The 22,191-nt window shown below is 33.8% G+C and overlaps 1 protein-coding gene and 1 pseudogene across 1 annotated transcript in view; both read left to right on the forward strand.

Moving 5' to 3' along the window:
• LOC143637797 (A-kinase anchor protein 9-like) overlaps positions 1-8,929 on the forward strand; it is a 61,666-nt gene extending 52,737 nt beyond the window's left edge. The window contains 9 exon segments of the mRNA XM_077108253.1: positions 1,966-2,065; positions 3,216-3,308; positions 4,063-4,173; positions 4,176-4,418; positions 6,088-6,291; positions 7,344-7,484; positions 7,961-8,064; positions 8,610-8,732; positions 8,827-8,929. Coding sequence (XP_076964368.1) covers positions 1,966-2,065; positions 3,216-3,308; positions 4,063-4,173; positions 4,176-4,418; positions 6,088-6,291; positions 7,344-7,484; positions 7,961-8,064; positions 8,610-8,703 — 1,090 coding nt within the window. The 3' untranslated portion in view covers positions 8,704-8,732; positions 8,827-8,929.
• A 520-nt stretch (positions 8,930-9,449) lies between these two features.
• LOC143389654 (transport and Golgi organization protein 1 homolog) lies at positions 9,450-21,567 on the forward strand (annotated as a pseudogene).
• Positions 21,568-22,191: the final 624 nt, after the last annotated feature.

Here is a 22,191-nt window from a genome sequence, read left to right on the forward strand (position 1 = left end):
GAAGAATGAAGGGAGGACTTAATAGAGGTTGGGTCTTAGCAAGAGAAAAGTGAGAAAGAGAATACAAGGAAACAGATAAATGAGAGGGGAAATATATATATATAATTTTTTCAAAGAAAATAGTAAACAACAAAACTGTAATGTACTATTCAGATATCCCAGTCCTCAATAAAATGATCCATGAAAAATACTTGGTTTCAAAAATGGTAGACATGTGAGAGAAGAAAAAAAAGGAATCTGGATGAAAAATTGAACACTTTTTTCCATTGCAGTTCAAGTTTCTCAGCTTCTCTTCTGAGCAGTTAGGTATGTTGTCTGGAATTTGATGGTAGCTCTACCCTCAGGGTAGTTAGGGTTGCTAGGGTGAGAGTGTTAGTCCTGGAAGCGGAACTACTAGAGCCAACGTGTAGGCTTAGCTACGTTCCAATCTCTTCACTGTGTGCCTATTGGTCTGAAGAATTTAAGTCATCACACCTCCAAGGCTCAGCAATTGTCTGTCCACATTGGAAGACCGTACCTTGGGAATCTCCTTTAGGTTCTACACATGTGATGTAGGAATCTGTTCTTAGCCCACTACTTTGCCTGCAGACCCCATGAACCCTGGTCGTCATTTGGTCTCCAAACTTGATCTCTTCCTTTGCCTGTCCTTTCAAATTCACAGTCAGGCACTTCTCTTCCAGCCAGTACTGCAAGCAGCTGATTGGATGGGGAGGGGAAAGCCAGGTGGGTTTCCTTGATCAGTATTCTCCTGTGTAAATGTCCCTCCATGCTTGATTTCCTCCTGGTCACTTTGGAACACTCTCTATCACACAGCATGGGTTTGCCTTGCACATTTTTGGGGCCAAACTTCGATCTGCCAATAATTAACTCACCTAGCTGCAGGCCCCCCAGCCACTGCTTCACAAGGGTTCTTTCTGCTTTCCTCCATGCATGCCGCCAAGAAAGCTGGTGGCTTCCCTCCTGTACACAGATGCTGTGCAGCACAGCTTACTGGTTTTTTTTTGTTGTTGTTGTTGTTGTTGTTTGTTTGTTGTTTTTTGAGCAGTATCTCTGAGCTCTTAAGCTCTCCATACCGCAAAACACCTCTGTTTTTTTAGGAATGGGGGTTTCTTTATTGCTTTACTACATTCACATAGGGATTATTCTGGTTTGTACTTCCAGCTATTTTACAGCTCTGGAGCTGGGGATCTTTCCCCCTTGTTTTATTATACAAGATCTCTTGAGTCCATGATCTGTTTTGAGTATCCAGTATTAAATTCCAGTTAAGTCCTTCCTAGTTCTGGACCATTCACCCATCTTGTTGAAAAAAGTGACCTTTTTGCTTTTCTTGGTTCACTCCACAGATCTGTCAGGGACACAAATACTTTATTCAGCCATCTTCCTGCATTTCCAACCCTTTTTTTTTTTTTGAAAGAGAGTCTCATAAATTGCTAAGGCTCATCCTGAATTTTTGATCCTCCTGCCTCAACCTCCCAAATTTCTGGAGTTGCAAGCACACACCACTGTACCTGGCTCTTTTAATATATTTAATCCAATATAATCTATTCTATATTATTATATGTTTTGTCTGTGTAATTTAGATATCCATGTAATATGAATAATATGTATTATATATCTTAGGTATATAAGTAGTGTGTAGTATCAGTGTATATAGTATGTTATATTATGTACACTGTTGCTATATAAGCATATCTAAGATGTTATTTTTAAAAAACTTATTAAAAATGTTTTTTTACATAATAAATTTTTTATCATACATTTATACTGAAATTCATTAAATGACATAATATTCATTGTTACTTTTAAATGGAAAACTTAGTCAAAAATGTTTTAAGTTACAATACTTGTAACCCTGGGGAACTATCATTTTTGTCTCCCCGCTGCCTCAGTACACGTTATGCATGGTAAAAACTTTTGATAAAACACACAACACTAATTTTTTTATACTTTTTTATTTATATTTAGCTTCTCTGTTGATTCAGTGGTAATTAAAGAATCTGATGTACAGAAATCAGTAGTACATCCTGGAAGTTGTCTAAAAAACAATATTGATCATGCAATAGAGGTATGTTATTTTTAATCTTCATTTTTAAACAGTTATGTACACTGATACTTTTTCTTACTATCAATTTTATGTCTTCAGTTTTGTAATTATGTGTAGTAAATATTTGGCTAAGATTAAGCATAAATCATGAGGATAATACCTTATGTAAAAGATCCAGAATGTCTATAGAAGTATTTTTCATAGCATAGGAAAAACACAGAGAAAGTTAAATTTGAGAATTTTCCTCCCCTGTTACAGTTTAAATTTTTTCTTTGTAACATTTCTTTATGAACTGTGTAACAAATCAGCTTCAGTACCATGGCCAACATAGTCTTTTCTTCCCCTTATGGATGCAGAGGGTATCTTCAGAATGGTGTATAGGATTCCCTAAAATCCAAGGTGCTAGGGCTGGAGTAATGGATCAGGCCATCTTCCAACAGAAGTAATGATAGAAAAACGCTTTTTTTTACCGTGCTTGCCACTGAACCACTCTCTGCCTGTCCTCAACATTGTATTATTCAAAACTTTTTTCAAACCCCCAACTGCATCTTCATCTTCACTAAATAATTCTAAATTCTAGTAAAAAATAAAATCACTGACTATTGCCCATTCTCATTCTGGATATTAAGAAGAGATATGAGCCACACTCATCCCTTATTAAATGTCTGTTGGATGAAATTCAAATAATTGGTAAATAAACAAATACTTTCATGTTGACAGTATATCTACATTTCTAAAAGAAGATTTATTTTTTTAATTGATAAAAATAATTTGTATGTGGAAAATTGTGTTCTTTTAATAAATACCAAGAAGAAAATTTGCTCATGATTTCATTATCAAACATAGCCACTTGTTAACATTTTACTTAAAATAAATATACATTTATACATAAGTCTTATTAATTATATTTAAGTATCCTTAACCCACCCTAGAATTTATGCTAATAATTACAGATATGTAAATATATTTCTCTCTTTGCATCTTTAAGTTTATAGTAAGTGTAATTATTTCGTAGGATTATTAGATTAAATGTTTTTAGTTAAAAGATAACTGAAATTTATTTTTATTTGAAAGTGTCCAAAAATAGTGATATTTTTGGAATATTGACTACATCCTTAAAATTAATGGTATAAAATCAGTGTAAATTGTCATATTTCACCCTTCAATTTAGTTTTCTAAGGAATGTGGAATGAAACAAGAAACAAATATGGTTAAATTTTTGGAAAAACAATACCAAGAAAGATTAGAAGAAGAAATAGCTAAGGTAAGTTTATAGTTTATCTGCAAGGTTTTCTTGGTTTATAGATTTTCTTGATCTTTGAACTGTCAAAAAAAGCATGGATTTTATTGATGGTAGGTACTTTGTTTTTATTTGTAAGTTTCATATATAGTCCATCAAACAGTTGTGTAACAGCATCAACTATAATTGCTGCTTCATAGAATGTTTTGCGGTGCTTTTCATTGAAAAGAACATTTTTTCTTGATATAGAATAGTAATTACAATTTTTCAGAATGCCACAAGTTTTTATATATGTGTTACATTGTAAATAGTTACCTTGTGAAAAAGTTTGGCATTCTAAAAATGAGGCAAAAGTTATGAAGAGAAAAAGTAGTTGTATTACCCTGATAAATTATTGTAATGTTAGATAATAACTATAGATACTGATGGAGGATTGTCACAGAACATTATCACTCATGGCCAAGTGAATTTTCTTGGAAGGAAGAAATATAAAGACTTTTATTTTTTTTATTTTTGTACTGAGCATTTATTGATGTTGTAGTTTGAAAAGTTTTGCTTGTTTTATTCTAAAAGGCAGGCAGTAAAACACTTTGATGTTAAATTTATTGAAAAATACCCTATCTCTGTATCACTTTATCAGAGGATTTGTTTTTGTTTTTAAAACTATGAGGCCAGGCTTTTTTCTAATTCATATAATTTTGAGTAATTACCCACTTTATAAATCCAGCTGGTATTTATAAATCTAATCCTTTTTTGTTTGTTTGATTGATTTCTTTAGGTCATTGTGTCAATGAGCATTGCATTTGCTCAACAAACTGAACTATCTAGACTATCAAAGGCAAAAGAAAATACTATGTCATCAAAACAAGGACTTACTTTCTGTCAGCAAATGAAAAACATTATTTTAATGAAATGAAATTATCTCAGGATCAAATTGATCTTCAGACCTCTGATGCATTGGACATGAAATTTAAAGAAGAATTTAAGCCACTTAGTAAAGAGTTAGGAGAAGATGGAGAAGTTCTATTACCAAACATTGATCATCTTGATGATATAATAGAATCAGAGGTCCACCAACTAACTATTTCAGAAGAAATGTTCTCCAAAGACAAAACATTTATAGTTAGCGAATCTGTAAGTATGCTTCTTTGAATATAAAAAAGAAAAACTTATAATAATATCTTCAGTTTAAAACAGTAGCAATAATGCTGATTAATAGAGAATGAAAGTATGAAGTCCAGTCTTGACTTTAATGTATTTTATTAATTATAAGGTATTTGATTAAGTGAAACAATATTGGTGTGAAGTATAAAATAAGTCAGGTCATAGTATTCTTGGTTGTCTTATGGACATAATACATGTTAAGTTCTCATTGTAAATTACACCTGTGTTAATTTTATTTAAACTAATTGAAGATTAATTATATTATAACTAGGTAATACCTGTGGCCAAATGATTTGCTCAATTAAAATGTAAGAACATAAAAGGAAATTGCTATGAATTCAAGAAGACAATTCAAAGTATCTTATTATCTATATACTAATTCTTTTTTCTTGTTAGTTGAGGATCTGTTACCCCAACGAATTGCAGCCTTTATTAGAAAACAATAAATTCTACTTCTTTTAAAATTATCTGAATTTCAAATTTATTTTATGTGTTCACAATAGATGTATCTTGTTCAGAGGAGTATTCAAATAAAACTGTCAGCTTTTTATGTAATGCAAAACTTGTGAAATGTTTATGAAAACTAATTTAGCTGTAGCTGTTCAAGGCAGAATGATTTTAATTAGTATCTTAAGGGATTGAAGTATTCATAGAACTTATTGACTTGTCATGAGTGTGAGAAACTCATAAATGTAAAGCATTTATTTCCAAATAAAATTTATTATAATTTTTCTTTGAATAAGCAGTTTTCTATAATACGGTGATGACCAATGAATAAAAATTAAATAGACAAAATTCCTTATATATTGTGAACTTAATTTTTAAAAATATTTTTCTAGTTGTATATGGACATAATACCTTTATTTTATTTGTTTATTTTTATGTGGTTCCCAGGATTGAACCCAGTGCCTCATGCATGCTAGGCAAGCGCTCTACTACTGAGGCACAACCCTGGCCCTATAAACTTTGCATGTGTGTGTGTGTATATTTGTTGTTGTTGTTTATATTATTTCCCCATTATAAAATGTCAAGAGATATAAAGGAGTTATAACTTCATTAAGAGAAGGGCTGGTAGCTTGGTGGTAGAGCACTCGCCCAGCATGTGTGAGGCCCTGGGATCAATCTCTAGTATGGGCGGAAAAAAAAGTGGATGGGGTGGGGGTTAGAGGGGGGTGGATAAAGAATCTTGAGTATTTTGTTTTTCTCTGTTAGAATTAGATTTTAGCTAAACTATCTTGTAAGTAGCTGTTTCCTTTTGGAAAATAACATATATGGTGGTAATAAATTAACTTCATGTTGTTTTGGAATTATAAATAAGAAAAATACTTTTTTTAAAAAAGTGATTTATGGGCTGGGGTTGTGGCTCAGTGGTAGAGTGCTTGCCTTGCATGGGTGAGGCACTAGGTTCGATCCTCAGCACCACATAAAATAAATGAAAAAAGGTATTATGTTCATCTACAACTAAAAAATACTTTTTTAAAAAAGTGATTTATGCTTTTGTTTAATAATAAAACTAAAACCCAGATGCTTTATGTTGTTAATAGAATTGTTTTCATATTCAGTTAAAGTATCAATGCTGACTAATTGCCACAAAATATGTTATGATTGAGTTTTTTGCTTGTGTTTTTTCCTATCAAAGATTCATGGTAAGATGTTGACATCAAGCATGGATGCTTCCAGACAAATGATGTCAAACGAAGAACAGTTAGAAGATATGAGGCAAGAACTTGTACGACAGTATGAAGAACATCAACAGGCCACAGAACTGTTGAGGCAGGCACACATGAGACACATGGAGCAGCTACAAGAAGAGATTAAGAGGCTTAATAGACAGTTAGCCCAGGTATGGAACTTTAGAGTCTCTTTTCTCCTCAATTGAAATAATGGTATTTTTAATGTGGCTTTTTTTTTTAAGTCAAAATTATTTTTCCTAGATACAAATAAATTACAAATACTTAACATCAGGAAGTTCCTGGGATCAACTTTAGACCTTGTTAGGCACACCTAACTCAACTGATATAATGTGCATTTTCATTTTATTTAACTGCCTTTCAGGCACTGGAAATGTGACTACAATATAAATTTAAAAATTCTATTGACCATACATAGCTAAAGCACTTTGAGAGTTTTGGAAATATTATACTGAGGCACTTGAGTATACAGTTGCTGTCATTCACTTTTTCAATGTTCATTTATAGTTCTGTGAGTCTACCAATTACCATCTCCAAGGTTTATCTTTATCTATCTTTAATCCATCTTTTTAATCATGAATGGAAATCTTCTGAAGTAATCTGTTTCTAGAACTCTCTCCAAGGACACATCTCTTGTTGATTAGAGAAATTCAAATTTATATTACATTCTTTTCTAAATTTAAATATCTCATGGTATTTGGGAGCTATATTCTTATCAACTGCTATATAAAATATACTCACAAAATTATTGCAGAAAAGCAAGAAATATTTACATGAAAGTTCTTATGAAAACAAATTTATTGAATTTAATTTTGAAAACTAAAACGTGTATTTTTTAAATATAAAATAATAGGGAAATTGATATTTGAGAATAAAATATATCATTTGAAAAAATCAGTTTTGCTTTTCTTCATTGCATTTTGTCAATTTATTCTTCTAAAATTTCAATGCAAAAATTGACAGAGAAAATATTACTCGAAATATACAAATTCCTGAATATTTAAGTTTAAATAACTTTTTTTCTAAAGTTGCAAATTTTGCATTGAACTTCATATGTGCCTTTTAATCCCTAATAATGAAATATGAATCATAAGGTAGAACCAAGGTCTCTTGGTCCCAAGGGGTTAAAAGAAATCTCCTTGATGTTTCTGCTTTTTACCTCTGTCGCAATCAATATTCTTCCATGACCTCTTTTTTTATTTAGAGATCCTCATTAAATAATGAAAACCTGGTTTCAGAAAGAGAAAGGGTGCTTTTAGAGGAGTTGGAAGCACTGAAGAAGCTGTTTTTAGCTGGAAGAGAGAAGCTGTGTCGTGAGCTGCGCAGCAGCAGTACGCAAACACAGGTAGTATTGACTTTGGTGCATTTAGGAACAGTAGATCAACAATGCAGTAGGATTTGTTTGTCTTTATTGTTGGTAGGTGACGTATTTTTATAGTTACTGAGCTTAACATATTGCTGATCACTTAGATGTAAGGTAGGTGGAGTCAAAATGTCTTGCTTTCTGTTTAAGATAATTTGAATCTGGCATTGCTGTATGAGAAACTGTTGTTCTACCAAGGAGCAACCTTTATTGACAACCCTTATTGCCACACTATATAGAGTATATTAGTTTGAAGCCATTAAAACATTTTTCATCTCTACACTTGAATGTTTTATCCTTTTCTTGATACTGCGGATCTCTTGATAAATTGTAGTTAAATATTATTTCAAGCACTTTCTGGTTCACATCATACCAGTACAGAAGAATGATATGCTGTTTTTAAGATGACAGGTTTTCTTTCTGTCTTGTCCTCTCTGCCGTTGCACAAACTTAAACAGAATGAAAATGAAAACCAAAGGGAAATTGAGGAACAGACATTGAAAGAAAAGGAAATGGACAGAAAACCTGAAGATGTACCTCCTGATAGTCTGTCCAGTGAAAGGTATACAAAATGTGTATTTTTTCAGTGCAAAGTCAATTAAAATGGTTGTTCAAATGTAGTAAACTTTATTCATCCTGATTTTTATCTTGTACATGTGTATTTTCTTAAAATGTCAATCAGTTATTAACTTGCATAGTCTCAAAGAAACTTTTTAAACCAGAAAATTAAGTATTTAATGATCCTCTTTTGAGTAGTTACTGATTCACCGGCCAAGGGCAGATTACATGATAAGGAGTCAAAATTTAGGAGAGAGTCATATGTGCCTAGCCATTCCTGCTGGAGGTAAATTATTTGAATTGGCAGCAATTTTCTGGGGAATGCAATAAACAGGGTCAACTTCCTGAGAGCTCTGATGTTCTTACTGCAGCTGTGAGAGTTGGGGCCACTCTGCCCTCTTCCTTAACCAAGGTCTCAACCCCCTCGATTGAGGCAGGCCACGGAGGAGTATGGTTCTCTATTTATTTGTCTAAGTCTTGTAGTCCTGATGTATCCAGTGCAGAAACCCCTCCCTTACCCATAGGAATTCATGTGTTTTGACTTTTCAGTTGCAGCAGGAAGTCAAAGACTGGAGTGCATCACACGCTGAGCTCAGTGAACAAATCAAATCATTTGAGAAGTTCCAGAAAGATTTACTTGTAGCTCTTAATCACAAAGATGATACTATTAATGTAAGTTTATACTCCAAATACATGTTCCATCTCATGAATTCTCCTGAAATCTTCTGAATTAAAAGAGTCTTCCAACCTTTTGCTTCTTTTCTAGGCTTTGACTAGTTATATCACACAGTTGAATCGGTTACAGTGTGAATCTGAATCTGAGGATCAAAATAGAGAAGATGAGTCAGTTGAATTAACCAACGGAGAGGTAGCAGGTAAGATCAGTCTCAGGGAGGTTGAATCCTTTTTTTTGCTTTCCTGTCTTTAATTAAGTATTTATACAGATGCCACTTTTCAGCTGGCTGATTTTCTTCTTAAGCTTCAGGGTTGTAGACACATATCACTGGATCTATAGATATGTCTATTGCATTGGCAGAGGTGGGTTGCTGGGGTATAATGTAGCAATAGGCATGTGAAGAACACTGACTTTTTCTATCCCATTGAAAACTAGTAAGTACACTACAGCTACAATAGTCACATCCTATACAATACTTAGAGTATTGAACATTGTACAGTAAGAGAAATTTATTTCTTAACTTATGCAGATGATAGTTGATTTTGATACTCATCATCTCTATGGCTCTGTGGTTTTAAGGTCCACAGTCAGTCTTAAGAGTCCGGAGGTAGTTGGAACCATAAACTAAGGCTGTGAGAACAGAGGCTAGAGACTATCAGAAAGCTAGAGAGAGGGAGTGTAACAGTGTTTACTGATGAGGAAAATATTTCCAGATGTTTTTTCCCAAGTTGGATATTGCTTACATAGCAAGTATTTCAAACCACACCTGGTAGTAGATTCAGGGAGAAAATAGAGGATTGAATCTTTCTAAATAAGACACTTACTTGTCCAAGTGAAGATAGATCTGAGAGAGAAGAAAAGCTTTTATCTTACAAGAATAGCATAGATAACATTTTAGTTGTGCAAACTAGGAATTCACCTTTTTTGTTTTGTTTTTAAGAGAGACACAGTACTTTTGTTTATTTTTATGCTGAGGATCAAACTCAGTGCCTCACACATGCTAGGTGAGCACTCTACCACTGAGCCACAATCCCAGCCTGAAATTCACCTCTCTCTTTTTTTTTTTTTAAATCTAAGCTTGCAATTCTCTTAAAAGTCATTAGTCTAATCAGTTTAGTTATTTAATTGATTTTTTTTTCTTCTGGTGTTTGAACACAATCATTATTTAGTTTGGAGGAAGTTAGGAGAATATAGAGTTAAAAGTAAGGAAAGAAAAAGCTAAAGTCTTTTGTTTTTTAGGTGATCAGAATGAGAAGATCAAAGATCAAATTAAGCAGATGATGGATGTCTCTAGGGTATAGTTCTTTGTAAGAGTCCCATAGTGCCTGTCAATTCTTCCTGTGCCTCACTTTTAAGAATACCTCTCTTTTCTGCAATTTTTAGACACAAATTACAATATCAGTAGTTGAAGAGGATCTAAAACTCTTACAACTTAAGCTAAGAGCCTCGATGTCCACAAAATGTAATCTAGAAGGTGGGTTCTTTTTGAGAAGAAATTGCCATGTTGGAAAGACTTAAAATTTTATTGGAAAGATAAAGAATGGCTTCTTGCTTTCATGCTTCTTACTTTTCTTGGCACTACTCCCTGAAACAAGTTCTTAAGTCCTTGTACACATATAGAGATAAGATGTTTTATCCTTTACAGACCAAATAAAGAAATTAGAAGGTGACTGCAATTCACTACAGTCTTCTAAAATTGGACTGGAAGAGGAATGCAAAACTCTAAGGCAGAAAGTGGAGACTTTAAATGAACTCTACCAGAAAAATGAGATGGCACTACAAAAGTAAGATTTTCATTGTTTGTTATTATTATCACTGTGTGAATTAATAGATAATTTTATCTTTTCTTAAGATTATTTACAATTTCTTCTAGTTGTAATAAGTAGAGATTTGTCTTTTTTCCTTTGTGTTTTGTTTCATATAAGTTGCATTTTTCTTTCCATCATCAGTCTTAAGAGTCCTGAGGTAGTTGGAACCATAAACTAAGGCTGTGAGGACATTGTAATCAATTGTCAAATTCATATGAAGGCAGGAAGTGGTAAAATGGTATTAACAGTCACTGATGTGGAAATACCTCTCAAAGTTCTAGACCCTTTCTATGATCCCTCTATTTATTTAATTACCTTTCATTGTTATCAGTTATGTAATTCTAATGTTTTGAACTTGTATCTCTAACTCTGGACCTTTAAAAATACTGAGTGATTTGGAATGACATGTTTTAGTAGAATAAAAACTTCAAAAAGGAATAATATTTACTTATTGATGGTATAAGTTTTGGACTTGAATATCTCAGATGTTCACACAAAATGGAACTGTGTCAAGGACCTTAGGAGTTATGATTACAGAAGTACTTGTTTGGAATATATATTTATGTATTAATCTTCTTAGTGTGGAGCTAGTTATTTTTTAAAAGTTCATTTGAAGTTTTTAATCCACAAAAATACTTGAATTCTCTAAAAAAAGGTTGTGTCACATTTTATTTGTTTGCACCTGATTTTACTCTTCGGTATATATATATATATATATCTTATAAAGCAAAGACAGTCCTTTTTACAGACCTAACTATTTTTTAGGTATTTTGACTTCTGTTGCCTAATTAATGCATTAAATATTGAAACCTTTCCATTAACTTTTCTAAAATTCTGTGATCTCCAAGCGACCTTTTTAGAATCTCAAATTTTTGTTCAGGCCAGTTCTAAATTCCTGGCCTGTTTCAAAGAAACATTTCTCATTTTATCACTTTTTTTAAAAAAGAACACTTGTTTTCTCTGTCCCTATTAGTAATCTGAATGACCTAAATGGCAATTAATTTTCTTTGTAATGCAATTAAATTGTAGCACTATTTTTCTCAACTCCTCCAAAATTTATTCAGTCATCATCTCTGGTTTGTACTCTTTTTACTCATCCCCAGGTACTATGTTAGTTCATGCCTCTGTCATCTTTTCTGTTTCTAACCTAGATCATCTGTCTTCATTCTCCATTTTTTATATTTGTATATAACTTATTTCAAATTCTTAGTAGTTTTCTCTATAGCCGCTTGAGTGGACTTTCTAAAATATAAGTCTGTCCATGTGAATATGTGCCTGTGGTTTATGAAGAATTTGCTTTCTATTTGATGACCTGTTCTTTTTTTCTTCCTTGTATCTTTTTAATAGTTTAAATATTTTTGATTATTTTCCTCATCCCCTGTATAAGCTTGATGTAATCATAAATTATAATGGAATTATAATTATATAATAATAATTTTATTCATCTTCTCATAATTTAAAGGCCATGGTATATATTCTGGATTTAATAAAAACCTGACATAGATTAATAGGTTTATTATTTTTTTTTATGGGCTTTAAGTAGCTCCTGAATCAGATAACTGTTGTGGCATTGTATGTTAGTACTTCATATACTGTGAGCTCCACAAGACATTCATTCAATTTATACACATATTTAAAGTTTCTGTAGTTCTGCATTCTACACTGTTGGTTTCGTATTTGAAATTATTTTCATTCTATTTGAACATTGTCCTTTAATGATAGATTTGATTAGTGTATCAAAGGTAGTACAAGGATAAACAGAGAATAGTATTTTATCCACTAAATATTGCTACCTTTATAATCTGTATTAGGTTGACATGAACTTCATGATTAGAGTTAAAACCAGTTTCCATTTTTAAAGGATCTTTCTTTTGGCTACTGAATTTTGACTGTTACTTAGTTTTAGCAATTTAAAAATATCCAATTAATTACCATCTGTTTTAAATTTTTTCTTTAAGGAGTCCATTATCATTGTTGTTTGGTCTTATCCCTCCCCTAGTTTCTGTAGTCCTTTCTCTGTTTTTTTAACAGTTGTATTGGGAAGTGCCTAGGTGTAGTTTTCCCCACCCCACCCACTTTTCCTCTTGCAGTTATGTTGCTTGGGACCATTAAACACTTCTTGAATTTTCGAGTCTTTTTCTAAATGTTGATTTTACCTCATTCTCTCTTCTGATTATAATAATGCATATTAGAATTTGATTTCCCCTGCCTCCTACATTCTGGATTTACTTCTTCTGGATATTTTCTTCTGACCTGTCTTAAAAGCAATAGGATTTATTTTACTTCCCAAATCTGCTGCTAAAATCATTCATTGAGTTTAGGATTTTAAAAAATTCAGGGTTTAAAATATTATTTTAGTTGTAGATGGACACAATATTTTATTTTTTATAGGATTTTTTTAAGAGAGAGAGAAAGAGAATTTTAATATTTATTTTTTAGTTTTTGGCAGACACAACATCTTTGTTTGCATGGGGTGCTGAGGATTGAACCCGGGCTGCACGTATGCCAGGCGAGCACGCTACCGCTTGAGCCACATCCCCAGCCCGACACAATATTTTATTTATTTTATGTGGTGTTGAGGACTGATCCCAGTGCCCCACACATGTGGGGCCCATGCTTCACCACTGAGCCACAACCCCAGTCCTATTTCAGTACTACAACTCAAACCCAGGACCTTGAGCCATGTGCTCTACTATTGAGCTACCTCCCCAGACTCCTTGCTCTTTCTCATAAAGGGACTAGGGTCTTACTGCTTTCCAAGCTATCTTTAATCTCATAATTCTGCCTCTGCCTCCTGAGTATCTTCAACTGTAGGTAGGTCACCACACCCAACTATTTCTTGGTTTTATAGTTTCTAATCCTTTGACAAAATTTGTAATTTTTTTTTCCTCTTTTGTGGTGCTGGTGTTTGAACCCAGAGCCTTGTGCATGCAAGGCAGCACTCTACCACCTAAACTATATTCCCAGCCCTGAAATTCATAATCTTGACTTTACTTTTTTGACTATATAAAGCACAGTGATTTTAAAACATGTGCAGATAACCCCATTAGGTGGTTTCCTTTTCTGTGGGATTTTTTCTCACAGAATTTTGTCTTATGGAGTGCCTGGTCAGTTTTGATTGGCCAACATTGTTGTGATAATTATAGATGAAATTTGAGGACTAAGATGAAGTTATCTTCTTGTAGAAAAGTGTTGAGGTTACTTGAGTAAGATTGTCACTTTAAACTTAGTCAGCAATTAAGATAATTCAAAAATGAGTTGTCTTTTCAATGTTTCAATATTGTTCCTTTTGGATTTTTTGCCTGTTCATCACTTAAGTGTGCAGTACTTTCTAATCTAAACTCAAAGGCTAGGGCTTTTATTAAGGGTCCCTTTATTGGTAGCCTCTTTTTTCCTCTAAGCCCAGGAATTTAATGAAGGCTTGGTTCAGACTCATATCTTTGTGTTATCTTCAATTGGAGAAAAGTACCTTAAAGTGCCAGCCTTACTTGTAATTCTGAGATCCCTTTTTCTAATGGATCTTGGCCACATACATATATCTTTACTGACTTTTTAGCTTGGATCCCTTCAAACACAATTTTATATTCTTATAAAGATGTTTTGATTGTTCTTAGTGCTCTCAGACTAACTCTTTGATAATTGGAAACAAAATTCTCTCTTTTCTTCAAGATTCAGTTTTCTCCATATTCCTTCTTAAGCCAGTGGGGAAAATTATTATATTCCTTTAGGCATCATTTATACCTGAAACAGTGAGCTCTTTTATTCTTTAGCATCTTACAAGGTAACTAGTATATTATAGCCACTCATAAGATACTTGCTGAAGAATTAAATGAGAAGCTATATAAGAATATATAATCCCCTTTTTCTATTTGGTATCAGTAATCCTTTTTTACTGTAGTTCTTCTGATTTATGGAAAATTAAGTTTCAAGTTAATTATCTTTTGAATTGAACTATGGCTAAAGTAGTACAAGGATAGCAGAAAATAGTATTTTTTAAATCATTAAATGTGGCTACCTTTGTGTCAGTAGATGAACATCTTGAGTTTCATGATCAGAGTTAAAACTTGTCAGTAGATAATACTCTGATAGTGGGTCAGTTTGGCTTCTTTTTCTGGTTGATAGACATTATCAAAACTCAGATTTGTCTTTTTGCTTAATTTACAATTCTTTTGAAATAGATATCTAAAGTGTGAAAAATGTTCTGTGGTTAATTGCATAGCTAAAAGACATATTCTAGAAGATTTTTTCTTTGACTGACTATATCTTTATTATGGTACCAGTCTTGGATTGAGAAAAGAGTTCCTCCATGACAAAGATATACTTAGTGTCCTACCCATGGCAGAAATGAGAAAAGAATTATCCCCTGCTTTATCCTAATATGTTTAATTATGTTAGGTTGATCAGTTTTGATCTTCCACATTGAAGTAAAGTGAGTTTTTATTATCTTACACACAGGAGACTTGCCCCTGGGGCACATGTTGTTTTCACATTTATTTTATTGACTGGTAAGTAGAGAATTAAGAGGAGAAGTTAGAAAATGTAAGTGATTTGCCAGAGTTTGATTTATGAAATTGCAGGTTTGAATTCCTATTTTATGTGCCTAAGCATTTTATAGAATTGTGGGAAGTGATATTCACAAAGAGAAACTTTTGATTTGATAACTGGCTTTATTTTAGGAAACGGAGTCAAGAAGAATGTGAGAGACTAGAAAAAGAGCAGCAGCTGTCAGCTGCAGATGAAAAGGTGGTTTCCGCTGTACAGGAAGTTAAAAATTACAAGTGAGTTCAGTTTCTAAAGGAGGGTGTCAATGTCTAATGAATTAGTGTTAGCTTTCTTTTTAATCTTTTTTTTACATTATGTAGATAGAAGAAAATAGCATGGAAGTATAAATAACGAGAGGATATGAACACATTCAATTCACACAGGAGAAAAAATAAACTTCAACTTAACAAATGAAAAATGTTAACAAAAATTTACTTGTACCCAATGGGCAAGACCATAGGGAACTTGGTCAATGCAAACAGTTCTGGGGGTTTTGTATGTTGTAGTAATTCTTTGAGAAATCAGTTTGCTGTGTGTTATATCAAGACCCACAAAGTGTGGCATTTGATAGACTTTGGAAATCTTCTATGGATATAATTTGAAAAAAAGAAAAAAAGTTTTAAGGAGGAAGATATTTCTAGCAGAATTACTTGAGAACACACTGATGAACAGTTAAGGAAATTATAATTTATCAATTCAGAATCTCTAGCAATTAAATGATAAAGAAGTTATTAGTATTAGGTTTTTATTTTATTTATTTATTTATTTATTTGTTTATTTATTTATTTATTTTTGATGCTTTACTACTAAGCTACATCCTTAGACCTTTTTTTTTTACTTTGAGACAGGGTCTCAGTTGCACAGGTTCCCACTTAATTGCTGAGACTGACCTCGAACTTGAGATCCTCCTGCCTCAGCTTCCCAATCATTGGGATTACTGGCATGTGGCATTGCACGTGGTCTGTAGTATTAGTTTTGATCACACTGGATTCATATAACTATAGAAATGTTTTTCTTATGTATGATAAAAGTCTTTAAAAGTATAGCTGATGGAATAAAGGGAAAATGGTCAGAATGTTTCAAATTTTATTCAATTGTTGTAATTCTTAGGTGGAGAATTGAAGAGATGGAAGAAGAATTACAGAAAACCAAGCGCTCATTTAAAAACCAGGTAGTAATTAATACTGTCCTGTAGTTGCAGGATTCTTTGATATCTAATACAGACAATTATAGGCTATTATAATGAGTCCCTAAAAACATTTTTTAATGTGTTGTCTTTTTCAGATTGCTATGCATGAGAAGAAAGCTCATGATAATTGGGTAAGATTTTTTTCCCCCTTTTCTTTATTTTTTGCATAGCCTACCGCAACTGAATTTGAATATTTTCTCTTTAATAGCTCAAAGCTTGTTCTGCAGAAAGAGCTATAGCTGAAGAGAAAAGGGAATCTGCTAATTTGAGACAGAAGTATGTGATTTTTGTGTCTTACTGTATGTTTTATAGTGTTTTAAGGTTATGCTAGATATTATTTAGGATTGCTGTTTCATAATTCAGCCCATTCTTTCTCAATATTCAAGGCTACTGGAAATGACCCAAAAGATGGCAGTGCGGCAAGATGAACCTGTGATTGTAAAACCAATGCCGGGGAGACCAAATTTACAAAATCCTCCTCGGAGAGGTAGGGGGCACTTTGTAAAAGGAGCTATTTTATTTCTTGGTGCAGAATGTATGTAAATTACTTTTTATTTCTGTGTGTAATGGTTATGAAATAATCTGAATGATTTACTAAAGCGGGAGGTGTGGGGGTTGGTGTCAGGGAGAAGGCTGCCTTAAAGTAGTAACACGGCATTGTTGTCTTTAGGTCCACTGAGCCATAATGGCTCTTTTGGTCCATCCCCCGTGAGTGGTGGAGAATGTTCCCCTCCACTGACAGCAGAGCCAGCTGGGAGACCTCCTTCTGCTACTCTTAATCAAAGAGATATGCCTAGAAATGGATTTGGTGAGCATTCACATGTTGCTTTATAGTAAACTGCTTCAAGGTTTTGGTTTTTTTTCCCTTTTGAATATTCTAATGAAAACATAGAATTTGGGCCTGTAAAATATATAGAAGATAATTTCTTACTTTATCTTAGTGAATGTTTTCTGTAAAATCTGTTCTAGAATAGAAAACATTTTTTTTTCCTGGAGGTCCCTGTATTGTTTTTTTCCTTTTAAATTTTACACTGTGAAGTGTAAACCTTTATCTTTAAATTAAATCTCTATGGTGTTCATTTCCCAAATATTATAAAAGTAGCCTTAAACTTTATGTAGCATACATATTTCCAATATGAAATACTGAGTCTTATTTCCAATTCTAAATAGGACTGTAGTCTTGGTAAGATTGGAAGTCAGGTTATACAGACTAAAGAAAAGCCAACCTACACATACTTCAAGTCTATAGCTTAAAGTTTAGGACCAGTACATATTAATTTGCTGTTCTATCAACCCAAGACAGTTCTTTATTTTACTTAAGTCTCTTCATAAATTGTGATTTTCGTATTGGGCAACCCATTTTTTTTAAAAAATATTTTTAATTGTAGATGGTGTGGTGCTGAGAATCAAACCCAGTGCCTCACACATGCTAGGCAAACACTCTACAACTGAGCTACGACCCCAACCCCTGGGCAACCCATTTTTAATGTTGCTTTCTAGTTATTGTTGAACCCTGACCTGTCCACCAGTGGTTTATTTCTTCTGAAAAATACATACAAGGGCTCTGATCTTTCTTTCCCAAGGGTCAATGGATGGACCTTTACCTCAAACTTAATGGTCTTCTGAGGCATCTGGGAAACCCGTTGCCTCTGGTAAAGATACCAAGTAATTTCAAAGAATCTGTAATTGTGGATGCAGGATTTTTATTCTTTTCATGTTAGAATAAGTCTGAATCCATTCTTTGATCTCTAACAGACCCAGGATGTGTTCCAGCTCACATGAAGAGCAGGTCCAGAAGTTCTTCTCCAGCTAAGGTGACGGATGAGGGCAAGGTAAGTTCTGTAGTTACTGTGAATCACGTGGTCGTGCAGGAACATGTAACTTTCCTACAGTACTTGCTCTTTGCTTTATCCTTCTTTGTGTTCTATTTGTACTATCCCATTTGTTTTTTAAAAAGCAAACTATTCCCCAAGAACCTGAGACCCCCTCAGTTTCTACCATTATTTCTTTGACTGAGCATCCAGTTGGAGTAAGTACTTAGAGGTTGAGAACTGAATTGGGTTTTATTCTGTGCATTTCTGGGAAGGATATTCAGAGCATGACACTGATCTTGTTTGCTTTAAACTGCATGCAATATTGAGCTTACTTTTCTCCTTAACTTGGAAATGTGGCTTAAGTGTGTACAACTATAATGAACTACAGAATGTGAAAAGTTATCACTCTAACTTTATATGGTGTTTTGTGTTGAATGTTCTAAGGCAAAGTAAATTCATTATAAATTATATAATTCATCATTCTTATTTTTGTTTGGAAGAATGCTATTTAAGAATTCCTCCATTTGAGCAAACCCTATTTTGAGTTATTTGAATTAGATTGGTATCAGATTTTATGAAAGTGAAATACTATTTCAGTGCAACAATGATAATCTGAAATGACCTCTTGAGCCAGTCCCAAGCAATGGTCTCATTTGTTCACATAAGTGCATTCTCTTGTAACTGTGTTGCTATTATATCTGGTAGGTCTTCTGCAGCTCTATAATAAAATAAATTTTTAATTGTTTAGTTTCAAACCCACTACTCATAGGAAATGATAAATCAATATCTCAAATGGTGTACAGTAAATGAAAGTAAATATTAAAGCCTTGTCTTCCTAATTTGTGTATATAGCATTGTGTTGGAAAATACTTCTCAAGTTCCAGTGTATACATATTCCAGGAATATACATCTCTGGAGCAATCTAAGGGCAGCTTAGATAAGACCCCCAAACCCCTTTGTAGTAGAAGATTTAAAAGAGATCAAAGATCTGTTGTTAGAGAGGAGTAGAGGTGGAAAAAGCATGGCTTGGAGGCAAACCTGGGATTGAGATCCTTTAATATGCAGTGTGGCCTTCAACAAATGATGATAATCCATTTGCTTTTATTCCCTTTTATTTAAAACAAGACAGTCTACTTAAAGATCTCAGAGGTTGAATAATATATGAAAGACTTACTGAAGATACTCTGAATAGTAGCTATTATTACATGGGTAGAGAATGGATTTTTCATTTTATTCTGTTCATTCTTAATATGGAAGTAATGAGCTATTGTGATGAAAGGGAAGTGATGGGGAGGGGGAGGGACTCCCTTTGAAATAGGTTGTAGTGAATACAGCATGACATACTGGTCAGAAATCACCTCTGTTAATAACTTCTGTCAGTCCTCTTGCCTTTCCCTTTCCTGTGCAGATATAATCAGTAACAAACTGCTCCCTCTTGTGGAATCCTTCTAACTTCTGTAAGCTGTCAGTGGGAATACACAGGAGGGGTGGGTAGAGTTTTGTTGCACTGATGGTGTTCTCTGGACAGGTGCCTGTTTTGGGTTTTAGCTTTTATCGGTGTTGGTACTTTGTCTTAATACATAGGAATTTTAAAACTTTTAACTGCTTTCATATCTTAAATTGCAGGTTAATATGGCTATGAAAGGGCCCCCTCCTTTCTCAGGGGTACCCTTCATGGGCCCCCCTATGGGACCCCTGATGGGACGGCCTCCACCACCTCCCTTTTGGTATGGACCGCCATTTCAGCTCGGTGGGCCTTTTGGGCCTCGGCCAATTCCTCCACCATTTGGTATGATGATCTGAACAGTAGTGATTGACTTATAAATCACATTCATCTTTCATTTCTATTGCTTGCTAAAACAGTTTGTTGCTATCTCAGGTCTTAACAATGAAAGGATACAGCTGAGTACATTTTAACTTTTCCTCCAGTTTTCTGGGACATATGGGATACTACATAATCTTATACTGAGATAGGCAATAGCTATCTCATAGAGAAGGATTAGGGGCTATATAGAGAAAAGCCAGAAATATTACTTCTGCAGATGTTTGTTGAAAATATGTTGATATGATATGCATTGCAATAGATGGAAAGGTGGATGAGACACATGCCATAACTTAAAATTTTGTCACAGATATGAAAATCCTATAGCATAAAGTTTGTAATCACCCATAATGGAAGCATAAGCAGTAGGTTATAGAATATAGAAAAGGAAAAGTCAAACCCTCCTTACCTTGAGAAAAGTCAGAGGGAAGTGTTAAAGAGGAGGATTTAACAGTGACCTAATAAATGTTGCTGATTTAATTAGGTGGCTGTGGAAGGCCTTTTCCAGGAGGGCATGCACCTTGATTCTGATGGCATGTGTAAAGTCCATGCTGAAATATTTCATGAATTTTTAATGGATACAGTAATAAATAGTGGTATTTCCTTTTATCAAAATTTCTTTGATGTAGTAAAGTTCTTATTTCATAATCTATCATCTTGTCATGGTAATATAGTACTTCCAAATATAAATGGAGCTCTTGTGAGATAGAAATAATTCTGCAATTATATAGTAGGGAAAGAAAAACGATAAGCCTGGTGCTAGGTAGAGCCATGTTTAAATCCTTAATATGTTGCTTCATGGCTGGTTGGCCAGGCTATAACCTAAACTTGTTCCATTTCAGTTTGCCTCATCTGGCAAGTCAGGATGTTCACCAGTTGATGTTCTAGGCTTGGGAGAAATTAAAGACTATATTAACATACTTGAAATCACCCAAGTTCAGAAATTTCTGGGTATTTACATAACTTCCTTTTTATTTTCCAGGTCCCGGTATGCATCCACCAATAGGCTTCAGAGAATATGCACCAGGTGTTCCACCTGGACAACGGGATTTGCCTTTTGACCCTCGTGATTATTTTCCAGGACCTGCACCATTTAGACCTTTAGGCTCATTTGACCCAAGAGAGTACTTCATTCCTGGTGCCCCATTACCACCTCCAACTCATGGTCCCCAAGACTATGGGCCACCACCTGCTGCAAAAGACTTAATGTCTTCAGGCTTTAAAGATGAACCTCCACCTACACCCGATTCTCAGAGTAGTGAGGGCTGTTCATAGGCCTTAAAACAGGGCCCATAAAATTAACCTCTGACACTTAGTCAGAAAGTGGACTATGAACTATTCATTGTGTTGAAGGATTATTGGCTTCAAAATATAAAAGTTTATTTTAAATGGTTTATGTTTTTAGAATGAAGCTGCCTTGGCGCAGTATACATTTGGAGCCAAAATATTTTCCCCCTAAATATCCCCCACTTAAACTAGAGTATCCTTCCAACTTTAAAATGTGCAATAAGGAATACCTTTGTTTTAGTTAATGTAGCATATACAATTGCTAAATGATTTAGAATGTCATAATTATGGACATTTCCTGTGGAAATGCTTTAAGAACATGTATTTCCATTATCCTATTTTTAGTGTATTCCAGTTGATAACAGAGAAATGGTGTTTTATAAGCTTGATTTTTCTCCTTAAATATCTGGTCGCAGAGACTGTTACGCTAAAAATGTTTACTCAAAAATCATAAACTTCATTTTCCTTCTTGCTGAAGTTCTTTGTTGTAATAGTTCATAAAAAATTGTTTATTAATATTTCCCAAGTGTCTGTTGATTCATTGGATCGTCATGAGACTTTGTGCCATTGGGGAAGCATGTAAACTCACTCTCAGAACTGAAGATGGTGACTTGGCAGCATATTTCCTGTTGCTCACTGTTAAGGAGGCTGGACCCTGGTCAACTGTGGACTTATACAGAGGAATTTCTTTTACTTGTGAGAAGTCTTATGGCTCTATTTTTGTAGCACATTCATGTACTTTTTTCTAACCACTGTCCATGTGAGAATGGTTTTCTGAGAATGAGTTTACATTAGTAGCAAGAGTTGTTTGACCTGAAGTTCTACTGCTTTTGCCATTATTGCATTATAAAAGTAAAATATACGGTGGTATGTTGTGTCTATAAAAAATAAGGAAATTTCTTTTAAAAAATGTACACACACACTCTTCTCTTTCCCATACCTTGCCACTGATTTTCAAGAAATATGATAAAAAAATTAGAAAAGTATAATCCT

This window comes from Callospermophilus lateralis, unplaced genomic scaffold (assembly GCF_048772815.1).
Source record: "Callospermophilus lateralis isolate mCalLat2 unplaced genomic scaffold, mCalLat2.hap1 Scaffold_279, whole genome shotgun sequence".
NCBI lineage: Eukaryota > Metazoa > Chordata > Mammalia > Rodentia > Sciuridae > Callospermophilus > Callospermophilus lateralis.